Source organism: Cygnus atratus, chromosome 3, assembly GCF_013377495.2.
Source record: "Cygnus atratus isolate AKBS03 ecotype Queensland, Australia chromosome 3, CAtr_DNAZoo_HiC_assembly, whole genome shotgun sequence".
NCBI lineage: Eukaryota > Metazoa > Chordata > Aves > Anseriformes > Anatidae > Cygnus > Cygnus atratus.
This window is the reverse complement of record NC_066364.1, coordinates 112177753-112205346: the sequence shown is the minus strand read 5'-3', so window position 1 is coordinate 112205346 and position 27594 is coordinate 112177753. Positions and strand designations below refer to the sequence as shown.

Sequence of the window (27594 nt, the reverse complement as noted above, 5' to 3'; positions counted from 1 at the left end):
TGCCAGCAATCATAGCTACCACAGAGGCCAAAACCTCCTTTATTCCATTTACAGCATCCTGTCAAAAAACACTCGATACCTACATTACTTGACAGCCCTTGAAAGACGGCATGTTTACACGTTCAGCATTTTCTCTGCGGAGGAAATAAGCGGTTGCTTACAGGCTCTACCTTTCTTACCTGGATTGAAAATCAGTTAAACAGTGTTCTGGATTCTGAGAAGAAAAAGTCAATAATCTTTTCTCAGTGCCCCCTGGTTACAGCTAACAATGGTATATAGTTAGGGGGTCAGCACGGCAAAGTCACCATCTCAGTGGCTGGAAAAAATTGAGAATCCTGATTTGTGGCCAAATCCTATCATGGTTACAAGGTATTTCATCAGTTAAAACACATTCTCTGGGCATGTTTGTATAGTCTGTCAGCCTGAAACGTAGCACAAAAACATCAAATGGGCACAAATGGAGATACCTCAGGTGCTTCAAAATAAGATGTCACTGTGCTGAAAAATCGGTATCTAACTCCAGCAGCTCGATTCAAGGAAATTAAATTGGCTGATTCTTCCAGCTGTCCAGGCAACGAGGAAGATTAGCGGAGAAGCTCACAGACTAACTGGGGAGATAGTCAGCAAGGCATGTCTTAGCATCTCTCCCTCTCTGGGGTGCAGGTACCTGAACGTGGCACCTCCGTCAGCCCAAGATCCAGCCGCCAGTCCGGAGAGGACAGAAAACTGAGCAGAACTTGCTCTTTCAGTTGTAGAGCAGCTGTGCTGCCTGTTGTTTTTGATTCTCCCTGAGCGTCGAAAGGGCTCTAAGTCGCGTGCTTTCATTGACGGCAGCCCAACATGCAAGGCAAGGACGGAAGGGGCTTTCCCCCACAGCTGCCTTGCAGGGATCTCTAGGATGTGAGGGTCAGGGATTGAGTCCTTCCAGCATGGAGAGGGACTTGAAAGCGGGTTTGTTTCCAGCCTGCTCTGATCAGAAGGGTATGAAGCCAATGGTGAACGCTGTCACAGTCCCTCTCCCTCGCTTGGGATTTGATGCTCATGTCTGGGAGCTTTGAGTGGCTGCTGCACTCTCATTGCAGTTCAGTCGCTGGCCCTGCCTCTTGGCTTCTCACTTCATGCATCCACAGCTTCTTGGCCTTGACCCTGCCAGCACACCCAGTCCTTCCTGTGAATGTCTGGAGCTCATCTCTGATGGCTGCATTGGCCTACTAAGCCGGATCTCTGACAGAGGCTAGAGTTGTGCTCTCATTTTCTCTGGCCTCCTCCCACAGACAGCAGATCTTTTGCAGTTCCTCTTATGCGAGTGTAGATAACAAGTCCCCCTCTGGTCTTGGAGTGCCAAAACTGGCATCCTCTGTGGTTTTGTTTGTCTCATCTCTCCTGCCAAAGCAATAACTACCCAGTGCATAGCAAGTACAGCTATTGTGGTCACTTTATGCAATTGCTGTTTTTGTTGATGCTTGTCTCATCCCTGATCTGCTTGCACAAACTGGAGTCCACACTGTATGGATGGCTCAGTAACCCCACAGCACTCCACAGCATCAAGGGCCAGCTGGAACAGAGCTGCTTTTCAGAATGGTGTCCAACAGTTTGGGTGCTCTTTTAGTTTGGTTTTGAATCTTTTGGTCCTGCAATGCTAGCAAGCTTGCTCAAAAATGAAAAGGAAGAAAAAGGAAAAAATCCTCAAAGAACATCTATAATCATGCCTGTTTCCAGCCTTACATATGAGGTAGAGGGGAATAGATTTTCTGGATGTGTTTCTGCTTGCAGCTCCAGCTGGCTCTTGAAGTATGCGAGCATGAAAAGCAGATGATAAGTACATATATATCCGATACCTATCTAAAGGAACCGAATTTATCTTAGAAACTGATATATACAGAGATTACAGTATCTGCTTGTGAAACCGTTCCCTCTGGCATTAAATGCAGCCAATGTTTAACAGTACTGAATAAAAATGTGACAGTTTAAGACACAGCAACTCTTTCCAAATGAACCTTCAAGGAGAACCTAGGGGAGAAAAATGCACGTTGAGATTTGGCCGAAGAGCAGGGCTAATGCCATTTGTTCTTATCAAAACTGCTGCAGCATATTTAATGGGCACAGGTAGTCAGGGCCTGGGTTTTGTATCTGATCTTGGAGACAGCACTGCTGTGTGATGCATTAGATTACCAGTACTGCTTTCTTGTGTTAACGAGGTCTCCCATCCAAGGATGCACATAGCTTGCTCTTGTGCAGCTCGTGAATCAGACTGGATCACAGCGTATGGCCGAAATAATTGGAGAAGAATGCATGTGTGGGAGGGAAAGAAATCAGCTGCACGTCATCGCATCCCAAGGCAAGAGTTAGCGAAGTGCTAACTCTTTTTTGGCACGGGTTTGGTCACAGCTTCTGGTGTCGAAAGCAGCTTGCTCTTTGCTAGCCTGCACCTGTAGTCAGCCATAGCCACATCCAGCTCATCTGAGAGGAGAAGGCAGGGGAGGGCTCCTCATTTGGAGCGCCCTGGCGCTTTCGCAGCTCATGGCTGACAAAGCCATTTAGTACAGAGATAGCTCAGATCGTGCTCCGGTGTGCGAAGTTTGCCCTCTGAATGCTGTGATTTTCTCTAGCCAGTCTTGGAGATGGGAAAACACAGATGAGTCGTAACCGGGCCTGAAGAGGCTGGAGCACATAAGCTGCTTGCCATATTGATGAAACACCTGGGGCATTCATTCTGAAACCTAAATGCAGGCTGTTCACCTGGATTGCCAAGTACAACAGAAGCTTCCTTCTGGCTGGCAGGGTGGTATTAATTTAAACAGAGCACCATCTGCAGGGTCTTGGAGAACAGCAAATCGGAGGGGAGAGGTAGGGAGGTTGCCAGGAAGTCTCTCTGCGATCCGGGGGCCTCGCTGCCCCCATCCATTACCTATCACTTCTAATTAGCAGACGTCTCTGGGGGAAAGATGCTCCGATTCACTTTCTTACGGATGCTTTTCTTGCTAAGAGCTGTTGTTTTTGCTGAGCCTCCTAAGCTTGTTTTGCAGGCTTTCACCGGCATTCAGAGCAGTAATGGTCTCGGTGACCCAGTAATTAAAGGAGTCCTGTACCTCCTTGCCGCAGAGAGCTGCCCCTTTGTCCTTTCTCTTTCTTCTCCCTGCAATGCCACTACCAGATGGTCAGAGATTTTTCACCCTTTCAAAAGCCTCGTGTTTTTCCCATCTCATCAAGCATGTCTCAGCCTTGCTTAATTAGCTTAAGGCTTTTCAACCCCCGCCCCCCCCCCCAACCCGGCTCCTCCCGATTCACCCCCCAGGAGATCAGTTAAGGACCTGAACAATTTCAATAAAGAGCTTGGAAAGCAAATCCTCAGAGGCTCGGCATAGCTGCGGGCGGATGTAATATTAGTGTCAGGAATTGGTGGTTTGTTCTCTCTTCTCTCCCTTCCTTCCGTCTGTCCGTCCTCCCTTCCATACTTCCACTCATCTTTCCTTTCCCACCCTTCTTTCTCAGCATATTCAGGGATGCCCCTTGGCTCTTGGCAGCGATCAGGAGCCTTTGGTGGCTGGTCACACTCACCCTTAAGGCCGGTGCCAGAGTGCTGTTGCTTTTCATCTGTTTCAATTAGAAAGTTCCGTTCAGGGCCCCCCGAATAAAGGCCAACATAATTAGCTAAGCAGTGTTAGGAGACTGGTGGGTTGGAGCGTTTCGGTTTAGTTTGTTTTGTTTCATCGCCTAATTCCTAGACTTGTTTGAAACTAGCTCGTGAGCTTTATTTACAGATCAGAGCAGTTGAGATGAAAGGCTGATTAATTAACAGAAAAATAAAATCACATCTTGCTTTGCTTTTGACATGGAGCAGCATTTGTTTCTGCATTGTCACATATGCACTTTTATTATTAATCTCCAAGCTTTAGCTATACAACCGCAAATGAGATTTAAAACAAAACAGCTCTTTCCCTCCCTCCCTCCCTCCCTCCCTCCATTCCTATAAAGCATTGGAGAGAGCTGCTTAAGCACACGAAGCACAGATTTTGTGGGGGATGTTGGATACCTCAGAGGTACCTGTGGACAGTTGCCACGTAACTGAACACAGTGTCTTGTGTTTCACATGGACAGGCAAAGGAGAGCACCCAGCCATCAGGTGTTTGCATCACTACAATTAAATATCTACTAATGTAGCCACTTATATCTAAGCCATTTAGGTGTCGTTAAAATGGCTGACTGTAAATCCATGAAACCGTCTGTGGATGAGGGAAAAATATGGGAGGGGGTTCTTCACAACCATGCAGGATTACTGCAGCTTTCTTCCTGACAGTGCCCATCACGGTGTACGCAAAGTGGATGTTAACAGGTGTGCGCTGCCCAGAGGAGAGCAATGCGCTGAGGCTAGGATGAAATGCTGCTTTTATGCTACTGCAGTTCTTGGCATTTTTAAGGCATCGAGGGAAATAAAATGCAAAGAGTGTGCTCTAAAAGAATGCACGATGTAGCTTTGTGTCATGGGGAAGGCCTGTAACATTGCTACCCCTGTTGGAGTAGCTCGGGATGTCGTTAAACGAAGGGGAGCGTGATTCCCCGGTGTATTGACGCTGCTATTTACAGACCACGCGGTAATCTTTGAAGTGCTAACTGGCTCTTTTTTTTTAAGAGAGATGCTGTGTTATTCTTCTATATTTGTTTTCCACAAAAAGAAATGTTAGTATTTTTATGATGGCTGCTGCTGCTTACTTGAGATCCTCTGTGTAAAGATAACGAAGGAGTTATGTGACCTGACATTCTCCCTGGGAATGTGCTCAGAATGAAGTGAGCCAGTGGCATTTCCAAATCTGCTTTGAAAGTAGCTGCTTATGTACTTTGTTTATCATAATTGCCAGTATATGCCATTTCTCTGGTATTTTACAACTTCTCTTAATTGACTGGAAGGTGCGAAGTCTTTAGGCAGAGACCCCAGGACCTGAAGGACTCAGAACAAAATGCAGCATGTGAAGCTGCTGCATGATGTGCATCCAGTGGCACGATGTGGAGACTTACCCTCTCCTCCTCCTTTTCGGTACTTGAGGTCCTTTGAGGCTTAGGTAAGGTTTTGTTTTTATTCTGCTTTCGCATTTTTGCAAGACCGTTTTCCTTGCTCAAACCTAATGTGTGTAAATCTGGGCTAGCCTCTGCCGCGTAAATTCCTCTTCAACTCATAGCGTGCAGTGCTTACATCAAGGCCAGCCTTGTCCAATACTCCCAAATTATGGCAGGTATTGCCAGGCAGAGGATCAGTGGTACTCCGTGCTTAGGATCCTCATAAGATTTTCAACCTGCTCTGGACATTGTTGTGAATCAAAGCAACCCATTAAGGCACAAGGGTTATTCGTCTGCTCTTGCCCCCAAATACTCGCAACAGCTGATAACTGAAAGGCTACAGAATTTTAACTTTAAGCACACTTCATTTAGGGACCAATTGTTGGGGTTTGTAGGGGAATAGCAGGGTAACAAAGTAGGACAGATACTGTATCTAGACTTGCTGGGACTCAACAACTTGCTAGGCACATACCCACCTATTCTCTACATGGCTGGTCCTTTAGAGTCTGTAATATTTAAAATAGATGCTATGTGAAAAGAGCTATCCGAGGGGTTTATTTTCTTTCCGTGCTTTTGTTGTCTACATAGAAACGGCCTGTGAATAGTTGTGAAAAGAAGTTGTTGGAGGCTCCTCAGACTGTTTGTCAGGTTGATGGTTTTTAGCGCGCTGAAGTGTAGTAAAAAATGGAAACTATAAAGCAATATAACGTGAATTGTCTAGACCTTTAAACCTACTCAGGAAATCAAGATATATATGTATTTTTAAGGAAACGCAATAAACCTTGTTTTTAGGATGGTGAAACTGGCTGTTGACAGGGCTGAACATAAACACGGTTCAAGGCCAGTGACTTAATTCTAGGTGACACCACTCCTAATCCTTTATGGCTGAATCCTTCAGTTTTATCTGTGACTGGGAAAAGGTCTGTCAAGGCTGAAGTCACTTGCACTGGGGAATTAGCAATTTTTGCATTCTTTTGAAAGCTTCAGTAATTCCCATGAAGGTAACAGACGCCGAGGCATTTGTGGAGAGCAGGGGGAGCGGCAATCCTTTACACTGGTATACAAATTCTTTCGGAGCTGGACCATGAGAAACAGTGCACATCTGAAGCCTCCAAGTCTGACCCTCGTGCCATGTGCTGGCTCTGTGTTGTCCTCTCACTGTGGGTCATCAAGGGGAGGAGAAGAGGGGAGAAGTTGCTGCTGGGTGACCCAAGGGTGGAATCACTATATCAATGTCTTTTTTTTTTTTTTAAAGCATCAAATAGTTGAAAGCTGTCTTATAAAAAGGCTTTGGGCATCTGCAAGTTCATGAGCAAAGAAGCTCTTATGAATAAATCATAAAACGTGGTCCAAATCCAGCAATCTGAAAGAGTTTAGCTTGAGGAAATGCTTTTAATGTGTGCATGTCATCCTCCTTTAGCGGGACAAATGTCTGCTGCTATCAATTGCTAATACAATTACTCTCTTCTGGCTTAATTGGCAGAAGTCTTAACTTTGGTGCTAAGATCCTGGGCAATAGCCTCTAAGTTTTCAGGCACCCCATCATGGGAGGATGGCATTACAGTGTGCTAGCCTGGGTTTTGGTACTGTTGTGTGTGATGTGTCGGAGTATCTTGTAGCACTGGCTGCTGTATTCTGGCTGACCCTCAGGACACCTCGCTATAAGGAACCCTTGCAGGCCATCAGTTATTTAGGCAGATTTGGGGAGCTGTTATAGACCTGCCCAATAGCTTGAAGGAAAATTAGAGTTATCTTAGTAGACTTGAGAGTCTGACAGTTTTCATGACAGACACCAGTTTTATTAGCAGTTCTGTAAACTCTGTTGTGGGAAGAAGAAGGCAAAAGCCAGTTTGTTAGTTATTATGTCACTGAGCTCTCTACGCATAGGTCCTAGAGGTGGCGTCGTCTTCAGTGCAGTGGGAATTGGCACTGAATTTATGAATCCCCATTTAGGATGCCAGATAGGCAACCTGATTTTCAAGAATGCTGAGCACATCCCAAGCATCCTATGAAGTGACCACCTTTTGAAGCCAATTGGATCTGCTGGGTGCTTGGAACTTTTGAAAATCAGGATCTAAACTCCATTTTAAAGTGCTCCTAACTTCAGTCACCTTTTTTTGAAAATACTGACTTACGTCTGCCGCTATCTAGAACATTCTCTGTGTTAAAGGAGCGTTTGATGGAGAAAAGGGGATATGATCTCCAGTGCTAAAAGAAAAAATCCTGGCCTATTTGCAAGTATATTCTCTGATAAGAAACATATTGAGACAAAAGTGAAAGCTCCCCATTTTTCATAGAGTTTTGCGCAGTCTGTGTGTTACGTGGTTTATGTTTTTGGCCTCCAATTTCTATTTGGTGCCTGAAGATATAACTTGGCTTTGACATATCTTCAATAATTTGTAGTGCAGATGAGATTGTTGAGGAAAAAAAACGTGCCAAAGCTTCCCGAACAAGTCACTCCAATTTTTACCCAAAGTAATTTTTAAAATAAAAATGCTCTAGTCACAAGCCACCCTTGGCCTAACTCTCTATTTGGATTTGCTTCCTTTTGACGCAAGTAAGTCTCTGGTACATGTGAAATCCAGAGATTTCCACCAATCAAGAAAAAGGCAAAAAAATTAATAACTCTGAATGCTGACTTACTGGAGAAAGAGAAAGAAACATTCAGCTTAAAGCAAATAATCAAATAATCCAGATCCGTGTTTTACAAAGCTTGAGGTCAGGTGGGAAGTACTCTGGAGCTGTTTGGAGGGGGGAGGATTGTAGTTGTTAGTATTCTTTGCATTACATTATCCAAATGTAAATGTCTCTCTCTGATGTAGCATCCTAGTTAGACCCTAGCATTTATGAACCAAACAAAGGATGAAATGTGAAAAAGTTGAGAAGAAAAATCTGTAGCTCTGTCTTTTTGTAATTCTTACTGAGAGCTTATATAAATGGAAGACAAATCAAAGGCAACAATAGCGCCGCACATTTTATCTCACACCCTGTGATGCATATTAGTGTTGTTTCCCATTGTGAGCCCGAAAGAACATTTACAATTTTAGAAAACACTGCATAATGGCTCTCTGCAAGGAAGAGAAGCAAGCGTATGACTGCCAGCACCGACACTTGCTCTGTCCTGGCCTGCAAAATTGTTTTTCTGGAAGCTCTGTAGAAGAAAAAAAAAAAATCAAGCCTGGACTTTTGCCTTAAATTTTTTCTCATGCAATAGAGCAGATAGATTTGGTACTCAAAGTCCAGTCAATGCCCCTGAAGTACCCCAGAAATACCAAAAAATCAATTGCTGTGCAGTGGTAAGCTCCTAAGGTGCGGGTGGTAACACCCAGGCTGGTGATGACTCTTTTCGAAAGCAACCCCCCAGAAATCTTCCTTTCCATTTTGCTTGTTAGTGTTTTGGAAACATTCCTAGTGTCGTGGGAGGAGAGCGAGTGTCAGGAGGACTGGTGCAAGTATTTTGAGTATCTAACACCAGCTACGCTATCACGGTCTGGCTCTGCACCTCCCTTGCTCACCAGAACATCAGTAGTAAAAGCTGTGTAGAAAAGCATGATTGCCACCACTGAGCTGAAGCAACTGTGGTGGTAACTAGGCTGTTCCTTGAGGCTTGTCTTGGTTTGGGTGTACGTAGCATGCAGTTCCCTTCAGCAGTGCTGCAATTTAGGGACTTTCGCCCTCTCATGGCTTACTTCTACGTGTGCTCTGTGTTGAAAGGAGGATGGGGTCATTCCCTGCTGGCGTGGGGCACCCGGAGGTGAGCCCTGCCCTTGCCCTGGCCTGGCTGTGCCCAGCTGAACTCTGAAGGCTGCCGGGCCAGCACCCTGTAGGGAGATGCCAGGTGAGTGCTTCAGCTCTTCTCAGCTGAGCCTCAGCTCCCAGTGGACAAATGTGATCAGGAAGTGCCAGTGAGTGGGGTTCCAGCCTTCCTTCCTCTCTGGAGGTAAATCTAAGGCACTTCTTTTCTCTTGCCCTCCTACTGAAGCTGCTTGCTGGGCTCTATCTTGTATCAAAATAAGCTGCAGATATTGCTCACGTATCTTAAACAGTCCTCTGCTTGAAAGCCAGGCACCACCAAATTCTGCATTTGGTACAACAAATTTATTCGGAATATGAAATGTTTTGATGGGACTATAAACACCCCAAAATGAGAACTGAGTAGACGAGTGCTGAATGATGCTTCCAATATCACAGTGTGGTTGAGCTGACCCGGAGCTCTCAATTAAAGCAGGGCAGGAAGAGCAGGTGCCTCCTTATAGTGCAATCGCGGTAAAATTTTTCTCTTACGTTCATCAAGTTATCGGTAGAAATGAAAAATGGCATCCACGCTTAGGAGCTAATACAGCAATATAGCACTCGCTATACGTTTGCTCTTCCCTCAGTTCCCTTTAAGCTGGCTAGTGTTGGCTGGCTCAGCGCTGTAGAGGAGAAAGCCAGGCTTTCGCCAGAGAATCGGGTGCAGCAATCAGCATTAATGACACCCTCTGACAGCGAAAGCAGCCCAAATCTCCAGCAGCCAGATTTCAGCAATGGCTTTTCTCCACAGGGCACGTGGCGCTTCCCGAGCAGAGTGGAGAGCATCGCCTTCAGTAACGCATCCAGCACTGTCATCTGTCACTCAGCTGTACCCTTCTTTACAGAGGGAAAACCACCCCCAGCCATTTATTTGAAAGAAATTTCCTACTGCCCTTGGAAGTAACTATATATGTACACACACACATGCACGGCAAGTGTGTGTATGTGCATTGCTCAGACATCTGTTATGTTTTGGGGAGTCACTGCCTAGGTCCAAAGCAACAGGTCTGACAACAGAAACAGGTGAGGGTCTCAGTAGCAAAACTATTCCTTGACAGCAGATCTGTGTTAATCGCCATATAGTTGAAGCTGGCAGTAAAGCTTTGGCTGTGAAAGAGTCAGAACAGAACTCAGTATAAAAAGGAACACACAAAACAACGTATAGTTCTTTAATTGTTTTGAAAAATGATCATTACCAAACATGTGTCTCAGTAGGAGAAAAAGATATGATAAGTATCACCTGTGAGGCCTTTGTTATTGAGTGCTGCCAATTACCACTTTTTTTCCAGCAAATGAGTTTCATATTCTGTTCAGCTTGGTTCTAGGAAGCTAGCAGGTTTATAAAAATGAAAACAGAGTGCTCGGCTGGGACCTGATGAGCCTTTAGAAAAGGAAGTGCTCTTTCCAACTAGCAAGATGTTTCAGCCAGGTGCGATGGTTACTCTACTTCTGGTTACCCAAGTTTTTAGTAAGTGGAATTTTTTGTTCTTTTTTTTTTTCTTTGCCCTCCCCCTTGCTTTTCATGCTGGCTGTTGCATCTTTACCTCACAAAACATTTGCAAATTCCAGCATGCCTGCGAGGTCCCATCTGGTAGCAGGACTTTGAACTTTGCCACCTCTGGCTGTTGAGAACATTCCGGTCTATTTTAAGCGGCAAAAGGCGGGTTGGATAAATTACAGGGAAGAGTCTCTTTCTCTCTCACAGTGTTTTGTTGCTGCCTTTCAGGTAGAACCACACACCCTCCTTGTTTACCCTTCTGCTGCTCTTCCCTGCCACTTTGAAGTTCATTCTTCACGTACTTGGCCACAGCCTCCTTGAAAAGGAAGCAAACAGAGTGTTTTCCAGGGCTCCTCTTTGACTGCAGTAATCTCTTTCAGAAGCAGTGCCCCCAGAAATGAATGGTTGCAGTCATAAGGGTGAGCAGCCCTGGCCACACTTTAAAAGACACTCAGGCAAAGCCTCCTTTTGTCCTGTGCTCATGGTTCACCCCGTTGTCCTCGTCATCGTAGCCAGGGTTGGGGACTTTGTGAAAGATGCGGTGGCTTGTCCGAGAGTGTTTGAACATTTGGCAGGGACTTCTGTCTCTTCCAGTTCTTGAGCAACTCTCTATTTGTGTCCTCTCAGGCTCTTACCCTCTGCCTCACCACCCATTCCTTATAATTTCTCTTTCTCCTAATTATCACTTCCATCCGCTCCCAGAGCCTGCCTAGTTCTGGTACAGCTGCTCAGGGCTGAGGATCAATGTGGCCTCTTCTGTCGGGGGTGGCTCCTGTAGAGGGGAACAGAAAATCTCTGTACCATTTCTGGAATAAATAGCACGGTGTTCTGACAAATCCATCCTGCTCGTGAGGTCTGGGACCTCTTTGCTTTCACAGTCTTGCTTTTTTGTAGTTATATCAGGATTATTTGAAATGCTCAGAAAGCACAGTGAGTGCGAGATGGCAAGGGAGATTGAAGGGGCATGGTGCATGCCGATGGAAAATCCAGCAGCAGCGTGGGCTGTTCAGGTGTTTGCAATGGAGGGGAAAGCAAGGCCTACTGAAGCTATTGGGCACCTGGGTCAGCTCTTCAAAATTAAGGATCTGAGCCCACACCCCAGATTAGTGGCTTGAAGAGGGGTTCAACCTGTTGTGCAAGAGTAGCTGGAGACAGACTAGAAGCTTGGCAATGTGCATGGTGGGTGGGCAAAGTGTGGTGTGATGGGGATGGATGTGGTGGTATCGTTTGGGCAGCTGGCAGTTGCTCAGCAGGCTTGTTCCAATAACTGAGGGAGCAGAAGAATGTTTCTGAATGCCCAAAAGTCGGTTCTTCCCAGTGGAAGCTCAGCCTCGGGAGACCTGGAGAGTTCCTCTGGCTTATGTGAAAGGATCCTCTGGTGCTGCAGTTCCTCACACCATCTTTACTATAAGGGTGTTGGTGATCAGGAACCGAATCCCGTAACTCAGGAACTTGGTAAGTGGTCAGAAGTGGCAGGGGAAATGACAGAACAGGGAAGAAAGGAAAATAATCATTCCTAGAGACCTCTATGTTATGAGAATACCTACACTTTTTGTAAGACCTCTGAGCATACTATCTGCCTCATTTGCAGGCATAGAAATAGCACACAAGCCTTGAAAGCAGTTTGTGCCAGGTAATCTCCAGTTTGAATACTACCCAGCAACAGTTAGTTAGTTTAGTTATGTTAACAGACAGTGGTTGAAGAATGCAATGGAAGCTTTCGGGTGCTCCATTTCTGATATTCCCTGCTGTGGGGCTCTTCTCTGATGAGAAGTTTCACAGAAAGAGCATCTGGAAAACAGCACCGTGGCCTTTCTGTCAGAGTAAAAACTCAGAAAGGCCTTTTCTTAAAATGACATGCCCTTGCATTCATCAAGGGCTTGCTGCGTGCAGGTTTATCCTGTTATGGCAGAGAGACAAAGGATACAAAGAGCTCCTGATGGGTGTTAGCGATTTTAAAGACGCCCAATTTGTATGGGTCTTTTGGGCTGTATTGCTGAGAGACAATCATCCCTGCGTTCCCATTTCCACCTTTAGGGAAAAGGAGGCATAATGAGATTTCTTAAGAGTATGTTTAAGAAAGAACTGGAAGGGGATAGGGATAAGCAGATCTAGGACACTTTTAAGTCGCGTTCACAAAGTTACAGTTCAGATTGAGCTGGAAAGAACAACGACGGGAAGCAGCACAATGCCTTTAGGCACAGATGCACGCGCAAACACAGAGGTGACATGATGCACACTGCACTGGAGGGACGGGGAGCCTCACAGCACTGGTTACTCTAGGAGACAAAACCAAGATGCCAAAAGGGAGGATAAATGCTCCCTTTAACGATGAAGGGGCTGTGAATACTGACAGCCTGCACGTGGCATTAAGAAATGATGCTCAGCTCCTTCCAAAGCCTGGCGAAGCTGGCTTCCCAACCAGTACACCTTCCTGCGAAATCTCGAGATTTCATTTTTATCTCCAGGGTGTCTAATTACCAGGGATTTCTTTGATCAAGCTAAAATATTCCAGAGGTAATAGATGGAGATGTTTATTGTTTGTGAAGCTGCACTGATCGCACCTCATACTCGACCTGGGCATTGTGGACGGATGGCGAGGGAGAAACTGTCCTCGGCCATTAACATAACAGAATTAAGATGGGCCACGAGTGCTGTGATTTAGAGCCCTGGGAGCAGCAGGTGGGGGTGCTTTTGCACATAGTGCCATACGTGAAGAGAGCATAAATATTTTTTGTGAGAGAATTTGATCTGGTTGAAAGGGTCGCTCGTGCCAGATGGAGGTGGTGAATAGGAGTCAAACCGGGCCCCTTAGTTCCTAAGCAAAGCGGCATTTATGCTACTAAAATACAGCAGTAAACAAAGCCTGTGAAGGCTTGACAGTAACATTAGCGAATGGCTACAGTGAAATGACTGGGAAGAAGGGAAAAACAGCCCTGGCTATTTGCAGAGCAAGAGAAATGGAACCGGTTTTGACAGATCAGACGATGCAGCTCTGGGTCAGAAAAGCTTTGTCTTTCATTTTTGTGGCTGCGGATGAAAAATGGTGCCTTTGCATTGTAGCCGGAGAAATTCAGATTTTAATGAGCCTCTCTTTCTCACTCTCTCCCAATTAGGGGAAGCATATTTACAGCTAAATGCAAAAATAATAAATTGTATTTCATGGCTCTGAATCAGGGAAATCTGGATTGCTCAGAATAGCTACGATGTCGTTTTCACATTATGTAACCACGGAGGTGATTTTTTCAAGGTATATAAACAGAGCAGAAGCAACTGCTAGGCAAATAACATAATGAATGTCCCCCAGCTGCAAATCATCCATAGGCAGGATAGCATTTTGTTAGAAATCCTGTGGCATTACCCGAAACCGTTGGGCAGAGGTTTTCCAGATGCAATGACTGTGTCGTTTTACTGGAAAAAAAATAGTCTAGCCTTGAACCCTTGTGTTTTTGGTAACTGTTTTTCATTCAAGAGTTCAGAATGGTCCTACGGCAAGGATTTCACACGTGGTTGCAAGACGTCTAGAATGGGGGATTTGTGAAGGTTTAAGTTAACTTGGTGTTGGCTGATGCTTGGCATACCTGACTCATGCGTGAAATCTCATATTCTGTTTGTCTTAAAGCTCGGCCCTGGCATTAGAAGTGGCTGGGAACTAATTGCAGAAATCCAGCTTCCTACTTCAAAGCCCATCTGATAAGCCTTTGCCCAGGGCCGGCAGGAGGGTTCTGCCAAGGCGCAGCTTGGAGGCTGGGATCTGCCAAGAGCACCTGATCTCCTCAGCTCCCTCGACAGCTAATGGTGAGAAATAAACCCCCTGGAGCTGGGCAGCTGGGAGCAGAAACCCAATTGCGGCACCTTCCAGGAATGAGATTCATTGATTCTAGAGAGACTGAGGTAGGATTTTGCTTTGAATTACCTGGGAGAGGAGCCTGCCTCTCTCTCCTGATTACAAAGGCACTCTTCAGTATACAGCAAAGCCTTGCCGATGATCGGGCAAAAATGAGTTTTATGGATCGCTCTGCGTTATAGCTTCTAAGCCCATGTAGTTGCCCAATTTCATCGCTCGATATAGATGTAAGCCTCGTGTGGAGTGAGAGGGAGGAGGGCTATGCTTTTCACTTATCAATTTATCAGGAGCATGGAAAACCGATAGATATCTGACCTCTGTATTCAGGTACTTTTAGAATTGATGCTAACGGACCACAAACACATCTTTATTTTAATGTCATGCATTGCACCTCAACTGGGAGCTGTGCTTCCCAGAGAAAGAGCAGTGGGGTAGCTGGAACCACGTGGAACCGCGGACAGATTGTGACCATAAAGGAGAAAAAAAGATGAAATAAGAGCACGGAGATTTCTATCTTCCTAGTAAATATTTATCTTGCGTGTTTAAAAAGGGTGGGAGCCACCCTTGCCTGCACCAGAATCCAGTTGTCACCCGCGGCTTTGCTAGTTCTGAAGGCAGCCTGCAAAGGGCTGGGGCAATGAGCTCTGTCAGGAGCGTGATTGGAAATGGTAATTGGAATTGAAAGGGGTATCTCCCAGGCTTCTTCCGAGTCCGTAATGCTCAGCTCCCACTCAGAGACCCAAAATACCTCGCTTGTTTGTGCTCTAACCGGCAGCAATCGAAACCAGCGGGGGGGCAGGGGAGGCCTCTGGAATAAATTGGCTGTCAAGGCAGTTCTGGTCTGGTTCAGATTCTACCGCCTCTGTGAAACGGGCTTGCTTCTGCAAGGTGCTCAGTTTATGGCATGGCAGGGGAGAAGCTTTGTGGATCATACCCTTTCCACATACATGTCAGGGTAGAAACTGCAGCTGTCCCCCACCCACAAGAAGAGCAAGGGAAGAGATGAAGGTTTACATTAAAAGAGTTTGAAAGTCTTCCCTAAGATCAGCTGATACAATGTACAAACTTCCTCACAAAGCTCCCAGTGGTACTCGGTTTTGCTAAGGATTAAAATATCTTCTGCCTTTTTTGTCTCTGGATGTTGTTTCTCACTATCATTTTCTTGCTCACAAATACAACAATCAACATATGCCATAAAAATCATGATGTGGCCGTAATCCAGTCCCCGAAGGGGTGAGAATTCAACTATTTGGACTCGGAAGGAAGGGGAAAACGCAGATCAAGCCACTAGTGTTCTTCTGACAATGTTTGTGGCCCTGAACCTTGTGAAAAGTCATCTTGCCGATTTGCTGCTGCTGTTGTAGCCCCCTTCCTGGCCTCAGCTTTTGGTATTGAGGTCCCTCGACGCCTTCCGCTCTTCCCTGCACCAGCAGCCCCAATTAGCACATGCGTGCACGTGCCCACCCAAACACGCACATGCATGCTCAAGGTGCTGGGGCTTTAATTAGGCTCTGTCTTCAGCTAGCTTCGTGCCAATAATCCTTTGCACCTGTCAGCTGCATGAGAGGTTTCTGAAATTGAAAACGAGAAACCTTTCGGCAGTGCAGGGAAGCCAGGCATGCCAGCTAGTTAAGGGGAGATCTTGGGATAGGGCTGGGGAGCTCCACGCAGGCGTCTTTAGAAGCTGCCAGCCGCCGCGGTATCTCTAGCTGTTAGAGAAGCTGGGAGCCCAGACACAACCTGTCACATCGCATCTGCTTTATTTGGTTAGTAGACGGTGTTTGAGAGGAGGTGAAGCCTGATTCAGAGGCATCAGCTGCCAGTCGAAGCGCACTGGTGTTCAGCAAGGAGCCCGGATTCCCACAGCAGACGTCTGAGTGTCTCGGTGGGAAACGCTGCGTTTGGCGTGGGCCGTGCTTGCGGCGGGGCGATTATTTTCCCAAAATGTTGTTTTTCATACAGCTGTTTCCCCAAGCTAATCGAAAAGGAGCACAAATGAGATCTTCCTCGATTCAGGAGTGCTTTGATGGCTGCCCAGATTTCATGGTGAGTTTGCTCGAAGGAATCAGGCAGATTTCAAACGTTACCATCTCAGCCTTGTGCTTGGCAAATTCCTGGTGTGTGCACATGCTTCCACAGTGGAGTCACATGGGCTTACCCTCTGCACAAGCAAAGAAGAGCCCTGGGCTCTTGTTGTGTAAGAAACCCCAGGAGAAAACCAAGCACCTTCTCCTCAGTTCCCGGGAGGAGCATCAGGGATCAAACATGCGCGTGAAGTGGCCATCACCAACATTCGCTGACATGCCAAGTTCACCATCGCAGGCATTTTCAGGCGTTTTGTGTGTTTGTGTGGGGTGGTGATTTACACCGGGGGGAAGAGGTGGAACTGGTGATATGACAGCCCACAGAAGGGTTTCTGCCATACAAGTAAGATCTATTGAAAGGATGAGTGACATCTCTCTGACTGTAGTCATCCATCACCCTTTCCCCCACATTCACCGAAATGGTGAACCGAGCTTTCTGGTGGCTGCTTTTTGTTGGTTTCTGTATTTGCTGACTCCTTGTTTTGGCATTTTGATGCTTAATAGAACTGCAGGGAGCGCGCTGGAAGTTGCCTGTGAGAGCATTGCTGTCACAGGGAGCATGGGGGAGACTAGCGGCTCCATGAGGGTATGTCAGCTTGCAGGTAAAACTTCAGTGGTAAATACGTGTTTAGGGACAAAAAACAACAACAACAACAAAAAAAAACGTAGGCCTGTACTGAAAAGGGACAGACTTTGGATGTGGGACTTTGAATGTTTTATATCTGTTACTGAGGTGGTAAATGGTTTGTGCTCAAAAGGAAAGCATTTATGAAACATTCCAGTCCTTGCTACTCTTGGTTGTCTCGTAATAGCAGCCCGAAAGTCTCTATTGCTAAGCGACTAGTAGCTTGACATCCTGGCATTGAACCGCGGGATAGGTGCAACAGGCTTACAGTGGCTGCAAAAGACAAGCAGCACCCTGGTGGAAATCAGTGAAAAATGGGCTTCTGAGCACTCTGAATGGCAGAACATGAGGAGAACTGTGTATGAAATTGCAAAAAACTTTTTTTCCTTAATTTCAAATATTGTTAGGAGATTGAATCTAAGTTTCCAGGCAAGCCTGAGGCAGAAGAGATAAAAATGTTGAGTTTCAGCAATAAAATGCATTTTCCTACATTCAAATTTTATTTTGCATCTGACCAGTATACCACCAGTATATATGAACTCTCACAGTATCTATTTTTATTCTGCTGGCTGTGGGAAAGAAATTCGCAGGGAGCTTTGTGCTGTTTCACATGTCCCTGAGTTAGAGATAACGAGGAAAACAGCAGTAGAACCAAAAACTTGAGCAAGGTCAAGATAAAGTAAATTGGCTACAGTGTTAAAGATGAGCTTTGGGCAGTGGCCAATTGCTGGCTGGCTCAAGGCGCGTGTCTGAGGTCTCTAACCAATTGTAAGACAGATTCGGGCGCGTGGACAGCGCATGGGGCTACGGGGAAAGTATATGTAGTAGTGAAAAAGGGCAATAAACGTCTCCTGTTCAAGAGCCATCAGGAGTCCGTGTCTTGCATCCCTTCAGCTGGCTGGAGAAACTTGAGTGTGATTAGGTCCCTGTCACATGTAGCTGTTTATGAGCAGAAGGGCTCCTTCAAAAATGATGAGAGGAAGGACGGCAAGGAGGCAGAAGCCCGCACTATGATGGGGTTTGAAAAACGTTAGTTAGGAACGAGTGCAGATGACCACAAATATTTGAGCAATTATTTTCAAACCATGTTCCTCCCTCTATATCCTCTGTCCTTTTCTTTAACAGCTGCCTCGATGCAGCAGCAGAGCCTGCAAAGATAAAAGCATGCCAGAAGAGAGAGAGAGAGAAAAAGAAAGAAAAAAAAATACACACACACTGGGCATACAGAAGGTGAGAATTATACATTCATTATGTACTTAAGTATGATTTTTTCTTCTGTGGCTTACAGGGATGCAAGAGGAGGAGGAAACTTCTGCAGAGCCAATGAAAGTTGAACTCACATGCAAAGCCGCAGAAGTTTCAAGTAATGACGGTAAGTTGTTGTAATAGTTTAGTTGTCCTAAACTGAATGCATAGCATAGCTTTCTAGTGTTGGCCTGTACATCTCCCACCCCAAAAAAAGAGTTTTATAATCCCTTCAACCAAGTCCTCAGGGAGTTTATGCGATGTCTACTGTCACCTGTTAGAGACTTATGCAAGTTCATGCAATCATGCCAGCTTGGTCTCTGAGGTCTACAGCCACGTTCCCAGTGGCCCATCAAGACACAGCGGAGTATGTTTCTCATAAAACGGAGCCCCCAGGACTTCTTGGAAGTCTGGTGGAAGTACCTTTCGGTGCCATACCCCCGCCTCGCTAATCAACTCCATTTATCCGGTCAGTTGGTACATTCAATCTGTGTACCTTGTAACTCAACAGTAGTTTAGGCCTGTGAGAATTTTGGTTCAGAGGTTGATTTGGCCAGGACGTATCTGGTTTTGGAGAGTAGTCAGAACGGAATAGTTCTGAAAATTTCTGAGTTAGTGCCTGTCTATGTCAAGGGGTACTCATGTGCTGACCTCTAATCGACGTCAGGCTCCGTCCAGCTCCAAGCTGACTTCCTTTCTTCTCTTCTTCCTTGGAGTCCCAGCGTAGCTCAGTCTGGTAGAAAAGAGAAGTTCTCTCCCTAGAGCATGTACTGCTAATAGTACTATGACGATTTGTGACCTGGCAGCGGTTCTGGTTGGGTTTGTGAACATTAGTAGCCTGAGTCTCCTGACTTGGAGCTTGATGAAATTGTTCTGGTCGATGCCTTCAGTAAGCGGGTGACCTAGTTGTCTGGACAAGTCCCGGCAAGGTCTGAGTACCAGGACTCTGCTTCAGCCCTGCAGCGCGTGAACAAGAAAATGGCCTTCTGTGCTCTTCCTGGGCGTAAAGAAACACTGGACGGGATCAGAGCCCTGGCGCTTAGACTTTGGTGAGGCCAACCATTTACCACCCTCGTAGATGCACTCTTATAGCTGAACAGAACTACGTCAGGGACTCTTTGGGGACTCCAAAAAGCAATGTTCTTAGAATTGGGCTTTCCAATCACCGTCTTGTTATCGCAAAGTAATCCCCTGTCTGTAGTGAAGACTGATTCCAAATCCACCCTTGAACCTCTTTGGCATTTACATAATACCAATTGAAAGTGTACTTTTTTAGATCTCTAAGATAGAAATATGACTATAAGAATGTGATAGTGATTTTTCTTATGCAAAGAATTGAATGCTGATTTCCTTTCTCTGATGTCAGATCATGCTGCAGCATTTGAAGTGGCGGCTGATGCTGATACTGGCCTGTAGAGGAGCTTTTGCAGTTTTAGGGAATGGAAGCATGCCTAATGGGTTTTGTTGCATTTGTTTTGTAAATAGTGGAGATTATGCTTTCGATAGTAAGTGTGCCAAATAAAGCCAAAACAGCTTTCTCTCCTCATCCCCTGAAAACAGACCAGCCAAAAAATCCATAGTCACATTACGTTGCTTTAATTTCTGATCCCTGGAGTGGCCTGGGTTACAGAAAACAAATCCAAATTTATCAGAGGAGTATCTGTAGGAATTTCCCTCTGGAAAGAGGAGTGATCACACAGTTATCATGATGCGCGCTGCAGTGCAGCACAGCAGGTTCAGCAGATGGCCTCTGAAATGCCGATCTTTGTAGGTTTCTTTGTTTCCATTCTCACTCATCTTGTAAGATCTTCTACACATAGCTCATCTTGTAACTTCCTTTTCTGCAAACTTCCTGTTACATTAAATGATGGGAAAAGCGTGTTTACTCAAGCTGCAGAAAAGTACTCTGCTCTCAGGGGAAGCCTTTACTCCTCCACAGCTTAACTTGCTCTCGGGATGGTAGCAGAAGGTTGTTTTTCATGTGGTCATACAGTACACATTCAAAAAACGATCACGTGGTAAAAATAAAAATAAAAAAAAAAAAAAGAAAAGAAAATGGAGGAAAGATCTAACTCCTCACACTCTATGTGAAGGGTGAAGTTCCACTGTAAAAGCCCCCACATTTCTAAATGGGCAGGGTACATTTGCAAAACCTAATAAGTTTCCCTTTGACAGTCGTTGTTATGTAAACTGCCTGTTTTTTCTCTGGACCCCTTCTATCAGTCCCGAGTGAGCTCATCGCTCTGCAGCTGAATGCCCAAGAGCGTATCACCAGGTACCCCTTGGCAGCCCAGCTCTGTTTTTTAATCCCGTGTTCTGTGTCACAGGACAAAGAACTCTATAAATGCAATGTTTAGAGAGATTAGGTAGATCTCAACATTGGTCTGTCTAGTGAGCAGGGGCGTAATGTAATGTAGTGATATATTTCAGAAATTCCTGGTCTCAGAAAGTTGGCTGTGATTGTCCGTTGGGAAAGCTGCCTGATGGGCCAGGGCCGGGGGTGCACATAAGCCTGAGTGGGCACATATAGACAGAGATGCAGGTTGCTGCTGGTGATGTACCGGTTGCTGTCGGCAACCGCAGCAAAGATCCCTGGTAATTAAATTTCTTGTACCCAGGACAGAGTTGCCAGTTAGTATTTTTAATGATGACAAAACCCACCGTTGGCGATGGGTTTCCCAGGTGGTGTTTCTATGCGAATGGGCAATTTTTTCTCTTCCACCAAAGCCGTGAAGATTACTAAGGTCGCTGTTAATTTCCAGCTGGTATTAGGTGGCTCGAGCTCTTTACTCCTTTAATAATGGAGTTCCTTGCTTGCCTTTTTTATTCTGAGCATGTGGAGCACTGTGTCTTGACTTGCTGACACAATAGGAGAAAAGGAAATGAGGCAGTGAGCTCAAAAGAGGCATCAAACCCAAAACTTGAGCTCCTTTCTTAAGCCGCCACGAGCCGATGAGCTCGGCACCTGTACCCCGACCTTCCGTGGCTGACAGGAGCAATATAAAAGCAAGATCTCAGCAGCTAACGCCGCCACGCATTTCTGTTGTAGATGCAGTACCCAAGAAAAAAGTAACTACCGAGTAAACAGGTGCACAGCTTTCATCGCGGCACAGCAGGTTCGATTCAAAATAGGTAATTTGCTTTCCTGAGCAGTCAGGAGTTACAGCTGAACGTGCTATCACAGAGCTATATAGGTGGAAAGGGAAACATTGTTTAGGAGCTGCTGAAGAAAGAGGTTACGTTTGCAGGAGTCTGACAGAGCTCCTATTTAAATCAACACAATCATACTTTTTGTCCTCTGCTGCCTGGGTCTACAGGGTAATATCCTCTGGGGGGAAACAGGCTGTCTCTCTTGGATGACTCTATGCTTAGTTTTCCAGTCTCCCATTTACCCGTCTTCTCTGCTTAGATGCTGCACTGTGATGCCCAACTACCTGACCTTTAAGCATGTAGTTGTCCCACAGGGTAGAGGCGGGATGCTGCAAAAGCACATCCACTCCTTCAGCTGCCGGGCTCTGGCGAGTGCGAACCATGTGCCAGGGTATTTTATTGTCCTCTTGCGGGGAGCTTGCTTGCTTTTGAGGGGAAGCCATTCCCCAGGCTTCGCTTGAGAGCTGTTAAGCAGCTTGATGGATGGAGAGAGGAGAAGCGGACAGGCCCTCCCCTGCAGGCAAGAATTGAATCAGAAAACAGATAGGAAGAGTGCAGAGAGATGTCCATTTCCATCACACAGAAATGTCTGCTCCTGCTGTAGAAAGCCCTGCACAAAGGTGCGGAAGGGGCAGCGGGTAAAACTGAGCGTAGGTGATGGGCAGCCTCCTGGAACTGGAGCGCTTCGCTGAGCTGGCGGCCGTTGTAGCACATTACTGTTGGCGCAGAAGACTGCTGACATAAGGTGGCCGTTTAGCACCTCTAAAAATGTTGGGGAAGCAGTAAGAAGGCCATTATGGGCTTGCAACATGATCGAGCGTAGCGCACCTGGGGCTAACCTGCTGGGAGGCAGCAAGGGTGGCGAGTCACATCCCTTCATACCCAGTGGCAGTCCTTCCATCTGCCCTTGTGGTAGGCTCTTCATGGCTGCGTTGTTTTTGGCCTAACCATGAAGGATTATGTCGGAGGCATCGTAGTGACATATGTTGTTAGGGCAAACCCAGGAGTCTGCAGAAGCGTATCCTTCAGTTAGATCTTTCTGTCCCTGTTGGCGTTCATGCGGGGAGCTGAGTTCAGTCAGTGATGTTGTCCTGGTTTCAGTTAGGACAGAGTTAATTTTCCTCCTAGTAGCTGGCAGGGTGCTATGTTTTGGATTAGGATGAGAAGAGCGCTGATAACATGCTGATGTTTTAATTGTTGTAGAGCAATGCTTACACCAAGCCAAGGACTTTTCAGCTTCTCGCTCTGTCCTGCTAGCGAGCAGGCTGGGGGTGCAGCAGGAGCTGGGAGGGGACAGACCCAGGACAGCTGACCCAAACTGGCCAAAGGGGTATTCCATACCATCTGACGTCATGCTGAACAATATATAGGGGTGGCTAGCTTGGGGGGGGGGGGGTGCCGGCTGCTCGGGGATAGGCTGGGCATCGGTCAACGGGTGGTGAGCAATTGCATTGTGCATCACTTGTTTCGTACACATTATTATTAGTAATACTATTATTATTACTATTGTTATTATTATTGTTATTATTATTGTCCTGTCTTAATAAACTGTCTTTGTCTCAACTCACAGGCTTCACTTTCCCGTTTCTCTCCCCCATCCCAGAGAGGGAGGGGGGAGGGGGAGCGAACGGCTGTGTGGTGTTTGGCTGCCGGCCGGGTTAAACCACAACAGATGTGTAGAGAAAAGCTGATAGAGAAACATGTTGGCAGTAAGGCGCTGGTGAGCACACACGCTGGTTTCTTTCAGCGCTGGCCTTACGGGATGCCCAGCTGTGGTTTCTGCCGTGGAGCAGTGGGACTCAGTGTTTCCTTCTGCCCTCCCACTGGCTGCAGGTGTCGGAGCTCCTCCAGGGCTCCCCTGGGCATTTGCGTTGCCCTCAAAGAGGTCCTGAGCGGTTTCTGACCCACCAACCGCAATGCAACATGCTGTCTGCGGCAGCTGGGCCGACTGCTCATAGCCGTAGAATGGGAAAGAGTGGGAAGGAGGCGTGCTCATTCAGCATGCCGGCAGAGCTTTGCCTCGGGTTGCAAAGGAAGCTTCTGTTTTGAGAAAGATCTCGGAGAAACATGAGCAAAGCCTGATGGCACTTTCAGAAAACCAAGCCAGTGAAACTGGCCAACTTCATAAGGCTGAGAAAGGCTGCCGTCATCAGTGTGCAGCAGCCTTCCCGTAAGGATTTTTTATTAAGTATCTGGCCTTTGCCATGCAAACACACAGAAGGAACGTGACGTCGCTCAATGCGATGTGTGTCAGAGCTCCGTAATCGGGAGCGGATGCTTTCCTTGTTATTCACTGCATCCATCCAGGAAGCTGTTATGGGATGCATTCTGCGTATGGATGATGAATAATTTACAAATAATCCATCAAAGTCCTAACAGGTGTGTTGATGGGATATCAATTTGGGAAGAGGTCATACTGCCTGGCTGGAAGTAGCTCCTAACTGTTGGCCCTTCGTTTCCCCTTGCCTTCTCTTAGTTTCCGAATCTTCCATTCAGGTGTGAGGGTTTTCCCTGACTCGCACATCAAATGACTTGTAATCCACAGCTGAGGCCACATCATAAAGCAAGGTTAAAAACAGAAAACAACTGCAAACAACCTTGTTTGAGTTCATTCCAGAACAAATACCAAATGCTCCTTCTGAAGCACGTGCTGAAGGAGCCCTCTTGAATGTGCACGTAGCCTAGTGAGGACCGTTCAGACGTGCCTTATCATGTAGATGTCATTTTGGACAAAGATTGTACTGAAATGGACTTAAGCCTTCTCACATTTTAGTACTTCTGTATGGAAATAGAAGGTTGTCTGTGTAAACTGATCGTAGGCAAGTAAATGAGTATGTGTAGGAAGATCATGCGGTTGCCCCTGTCTGCTCTCTCAGGCTCCTGCCGTTTGCAGTTCAAGAATAGCTGGAGGCAGAGGCAGTTTCTCTGTAATTAGAGATGGATCCACATCTGGTCCACGGCATGGTCCGCGTCCCACTGGGGACGTTGTCAAAAGCCCGCGGACATTCAAATCAAAGATTTTGTTATCTCAGCCGAAGGCTCCACACATGGAATCCTTTTTTTGCTCGTTGTGCAGGGAAGCTGAGGGATCCGCAGGCCTCGTTAGCATGGCTGATGTGAAAAATCTCCCTGTCAGATGCGAAAGAAACAATTGCGCATCTGTACAACCCCCTTGCTGCAGCAGGGTGACATGGCAGCAGCGACGGGCAAGGGTTGAGTCTGTATTTCCTGGCAAAACTCTAAATTGCCTTTTGGAGGGTCCTATGTCTCTGTCGGTGGCCTGCAGAGACCAAGGAGGGTCAGTAAGCTCTTGAGCTGGGCACCTCCGCTAGGTGCCAGAGTGAAACTTTGGGCTAGGAGGGGTTATTACTCAATGGGATAAACTGAATGAGTATGGTGGCTAGCATGTGACAACTGTCCTGTTTTGTTTTCAGCTGAAATGAATAGCCAAGGTGAGAGCAAGAAGGATCCCACAGAAAGCGTGCCAGAAGCGTAACCAACAGGTAAGATGTTTACGGCTGTTTTCCCCCCAGCTTTCCATTCCAGTTCTACTTGAACACTTGCTCAGGAAATGACCTCAATTTAAGTTAGAGTTCACCAGAAAGAAAAATAAAAAGCAAGATGGTGCTCCAAAGGAAAGAATTTGGTTCACAGGGCTTCTCGTGTGCAAAAAGATAAAAATAACTAGTAGGTTGGATTTGTCAAGTAGATATCATAGTAGCATTCTGCAGCGGTAATGGATTTTGACAGTGCCTGGTCTTAGATTGTCAGAAGGTGGGACAGCACTGAGATAAGCGACAGAAGAGTAAGCGAGCGAATGGTTGTTGGCATCGCTTAGGAAAAGGACAGGTAGCCTATACTGGTTGGTACAGAGTTCAGTTGTGTACGGTCTGTGTTCTGGGAAGAACAGGTTCGCATCACGAGGGCTTTATTGCCCTCGGCTCTGCGATGCCTTACATCGCTTGTAGCTATGCTGCTGTAAAAACGAGGCCAAGGCAGAGAACTGCTCTCTGGAGCCATGCAGATTCTTGAAGCTCTACTGTTTTACACACTGAATGACGGTGGGTGCTAGCACAAGAGCATGCTACAGCGGTTATCACCACCATGACATTTGTCATGGGTGTAAATGGCCTCGCCCTTAGGTTAAAAAGAGCTGTGAGGTAGGGAGACAAAAGTCCTGGGTGCACCCTCAACTACCAGAAGCGGTTGCGATTTCTCTCTCAGAAGTAGAATTTCCAAGCGTTCATACGCAACCCTCCCTCAGTGCAGGGCAACGGCAAGCTGTCGATATCATATACAATGAGGTGTGTTATTTATGCTCAGAATAGGGTTTCGTGTAGCTCAGGACCTGGTATAGAAGCTTTGCAACAGTGGCAGCTGTCTCAGTGAGATTTAAAATAGAAGGCCCTATTAGCGAGCCTACCCCGTTTTCCTTGTCAGCGTTTTGACAGCGTGCTGCCGTACCGCCGGAGCGAGCAATACAGCCGACGAGGTTGCAGTGAAAACATTCAGAGGCGAAACGAGAAGGCGCCCTCACAATTAAAATACAGCTTCTGCAGCTCTTCCTTCCCCTTTCCCGAGCCTCTGTTTACATGGTCTGTTAGGGAGAAGGACAAGAAACCAATGAAATCCTCACTGTTAAAAATGCATTGAAAGGGTAATACCCTTGCATTGACTTAAGAAAAAAGTATCTGCTGATTTCTGTTAGAGACCTGGTGATGAGGAAGCAGGGGAGAGGAAAATAAAGAAAGGATAGTTTGGGGCAGGAAAAGTCGCTTTGCACACAGCCCAAGAAAAACAGGCAGGTTCCCATCTTGAAACAGGCAGGAAACAGCAGACGGGCGATGGCTCGTGCGGACCAAAGAAAGGCCTCACTGACGCTTTCTGCCTCATCCCTCGTGGAGGCAAATTATTGCCTTGAACTCACAAGGGAATAAATGTGGATGGCAGGAGGAGGTCCCAGTTCCCCGAGTAGTGCCAGGACTGAGCTCTGGCACAGGAGTCAGAAGGTTAGCCGAGCCCAGCCAGCAAGCTGGTGCGATATGCTGCGAGTGAGGGAGGGAACATGTTCTGGCAGTTCACGGAATAGATGCAGGCTACAGACCGTAGGTCACAGTACTGCCGAAACAGGCACCAAGCTGGCTGGGTCTCCCTCGGCGAGAGAGAGAGGAGCTGTGCCAATGAGAGATGCTGCAGAGGGAGCCATAGATGTTACGTACATGTATATACTGGGCGATGCGCATGTGCTCTCGGCACATGGTGGATAGCGGAAAGTTAGGCTGCCGCGCTAGAAAGATGAGATGTGGGTCCCGTGCAGCCTTGCTAACTGATGCCTTTTTTCTTTCTTTCTCTGTTGTCTGCTGCGATGAACAGGAAGGATGCAGGAGATGAGAGACCAGACAAAACCCGAAGGGCAGGTGCCGACAGCCTACGGCATCGTCCTTGGCAGAAAAGAGCAAGCGGAGGTGCTCCGCGGGTTGGGAGGGAGGGAGCTTTGGGGAAGTGACTCTTTGCTTTAATTTCTCTTTGTCCTTCATTGCGTTTTGTTCTGTAAACCTGTTGGAAAGACACAACTTCCCAGGTCTAACGCTGTTTTGCAACTATCCCTGCAATTACAATAGTTTCTTCTGAACGAGTCCCTGTGTCGTATTGGGTCTCTTTTCCTCCTCCGTCGTTTTGTTGGCCTGTCTCCAGGCCCCGTCCTTTTCTAGCATCTTTATCTTCTGTCCTGGTCGTGATACCCTCTGCAGATGTTGTGTGTTTATTTCTGCCCAGCCCCACCCCTCCACCCCCTTTATTACAGCAATCCCTAGGATACAAATGGAGATTTGCTTTGAGAACACAGACTGCTGCAAAGCGTGATCATCCCCAGGCACTGATAAAAAAGAACCCTTCTCGTGCTAGGGATCAGAAAGACGGGCCGCTCCAAAATCTGGCAAATACTGACAGGGACAGCCCTGTGCGTTGCCCGCCTCCAGGCTTCTCAATCAGCAGCTCCTGGCATCTTCTGCCCATGCTGAGCAGTTGGCGGCTCCAAACCCCGGCCACTACAAGAGGCGCTGGCCAGATGCAGAGTGCGTGCCTGGGGCTGAGTTCACACATGAACTCTACCGTCTTGTCTACCCAAAGCCTCAGGATTTCCCCAGACCTGCTGTTTGCCGGGCCAGAGGGTCTCTCTGGTGCGATAGTGCTAAACCATGACCAGCTACCACACGGCTGGCTCTTCTGTGGTTCTCACACACGAATAACGTGCGGGGCTCGAACAGTCAGCACCTGACTGCTTTCCAGGTAGGTCTGCACT

The 27594-nt window shown here is 46.7% G+C and overlaps 1 protein-coding gene across 2 annotated transcripts in view; it reads left to right on the top strand.

Annotated features, from left to right (window-relative positions):
• The window catches only part of MACROD2 (mono-ADP ribosylhydrolase 2), an 861356-nt gene extending 834427 nt beyond the window's left edge, over positions 1-26929 (top strand). For both annotated transcript variants that reach the window (XM_035553017.1, XM_035553016.1), the window contains exons 17-19: positions 18187-18270; positions 24728-24796; positions 26667-26929. In XM_035553017.1, the coding sequence (XP_035408910.1) occupies positions 18187-18270; positions 24728-24789 (146 nt within the window). In that variant the 3' untranslated portion in view covers positions 24790-24796; positions 26667-26929. The remainder of the gene's footprint in view (positions 1-18186; positions 18271-24727; positions 24797-26666) is intronic.
• The last annotated feature ends 665 nt before the right edge of the window (positions 26930-27594 follow it).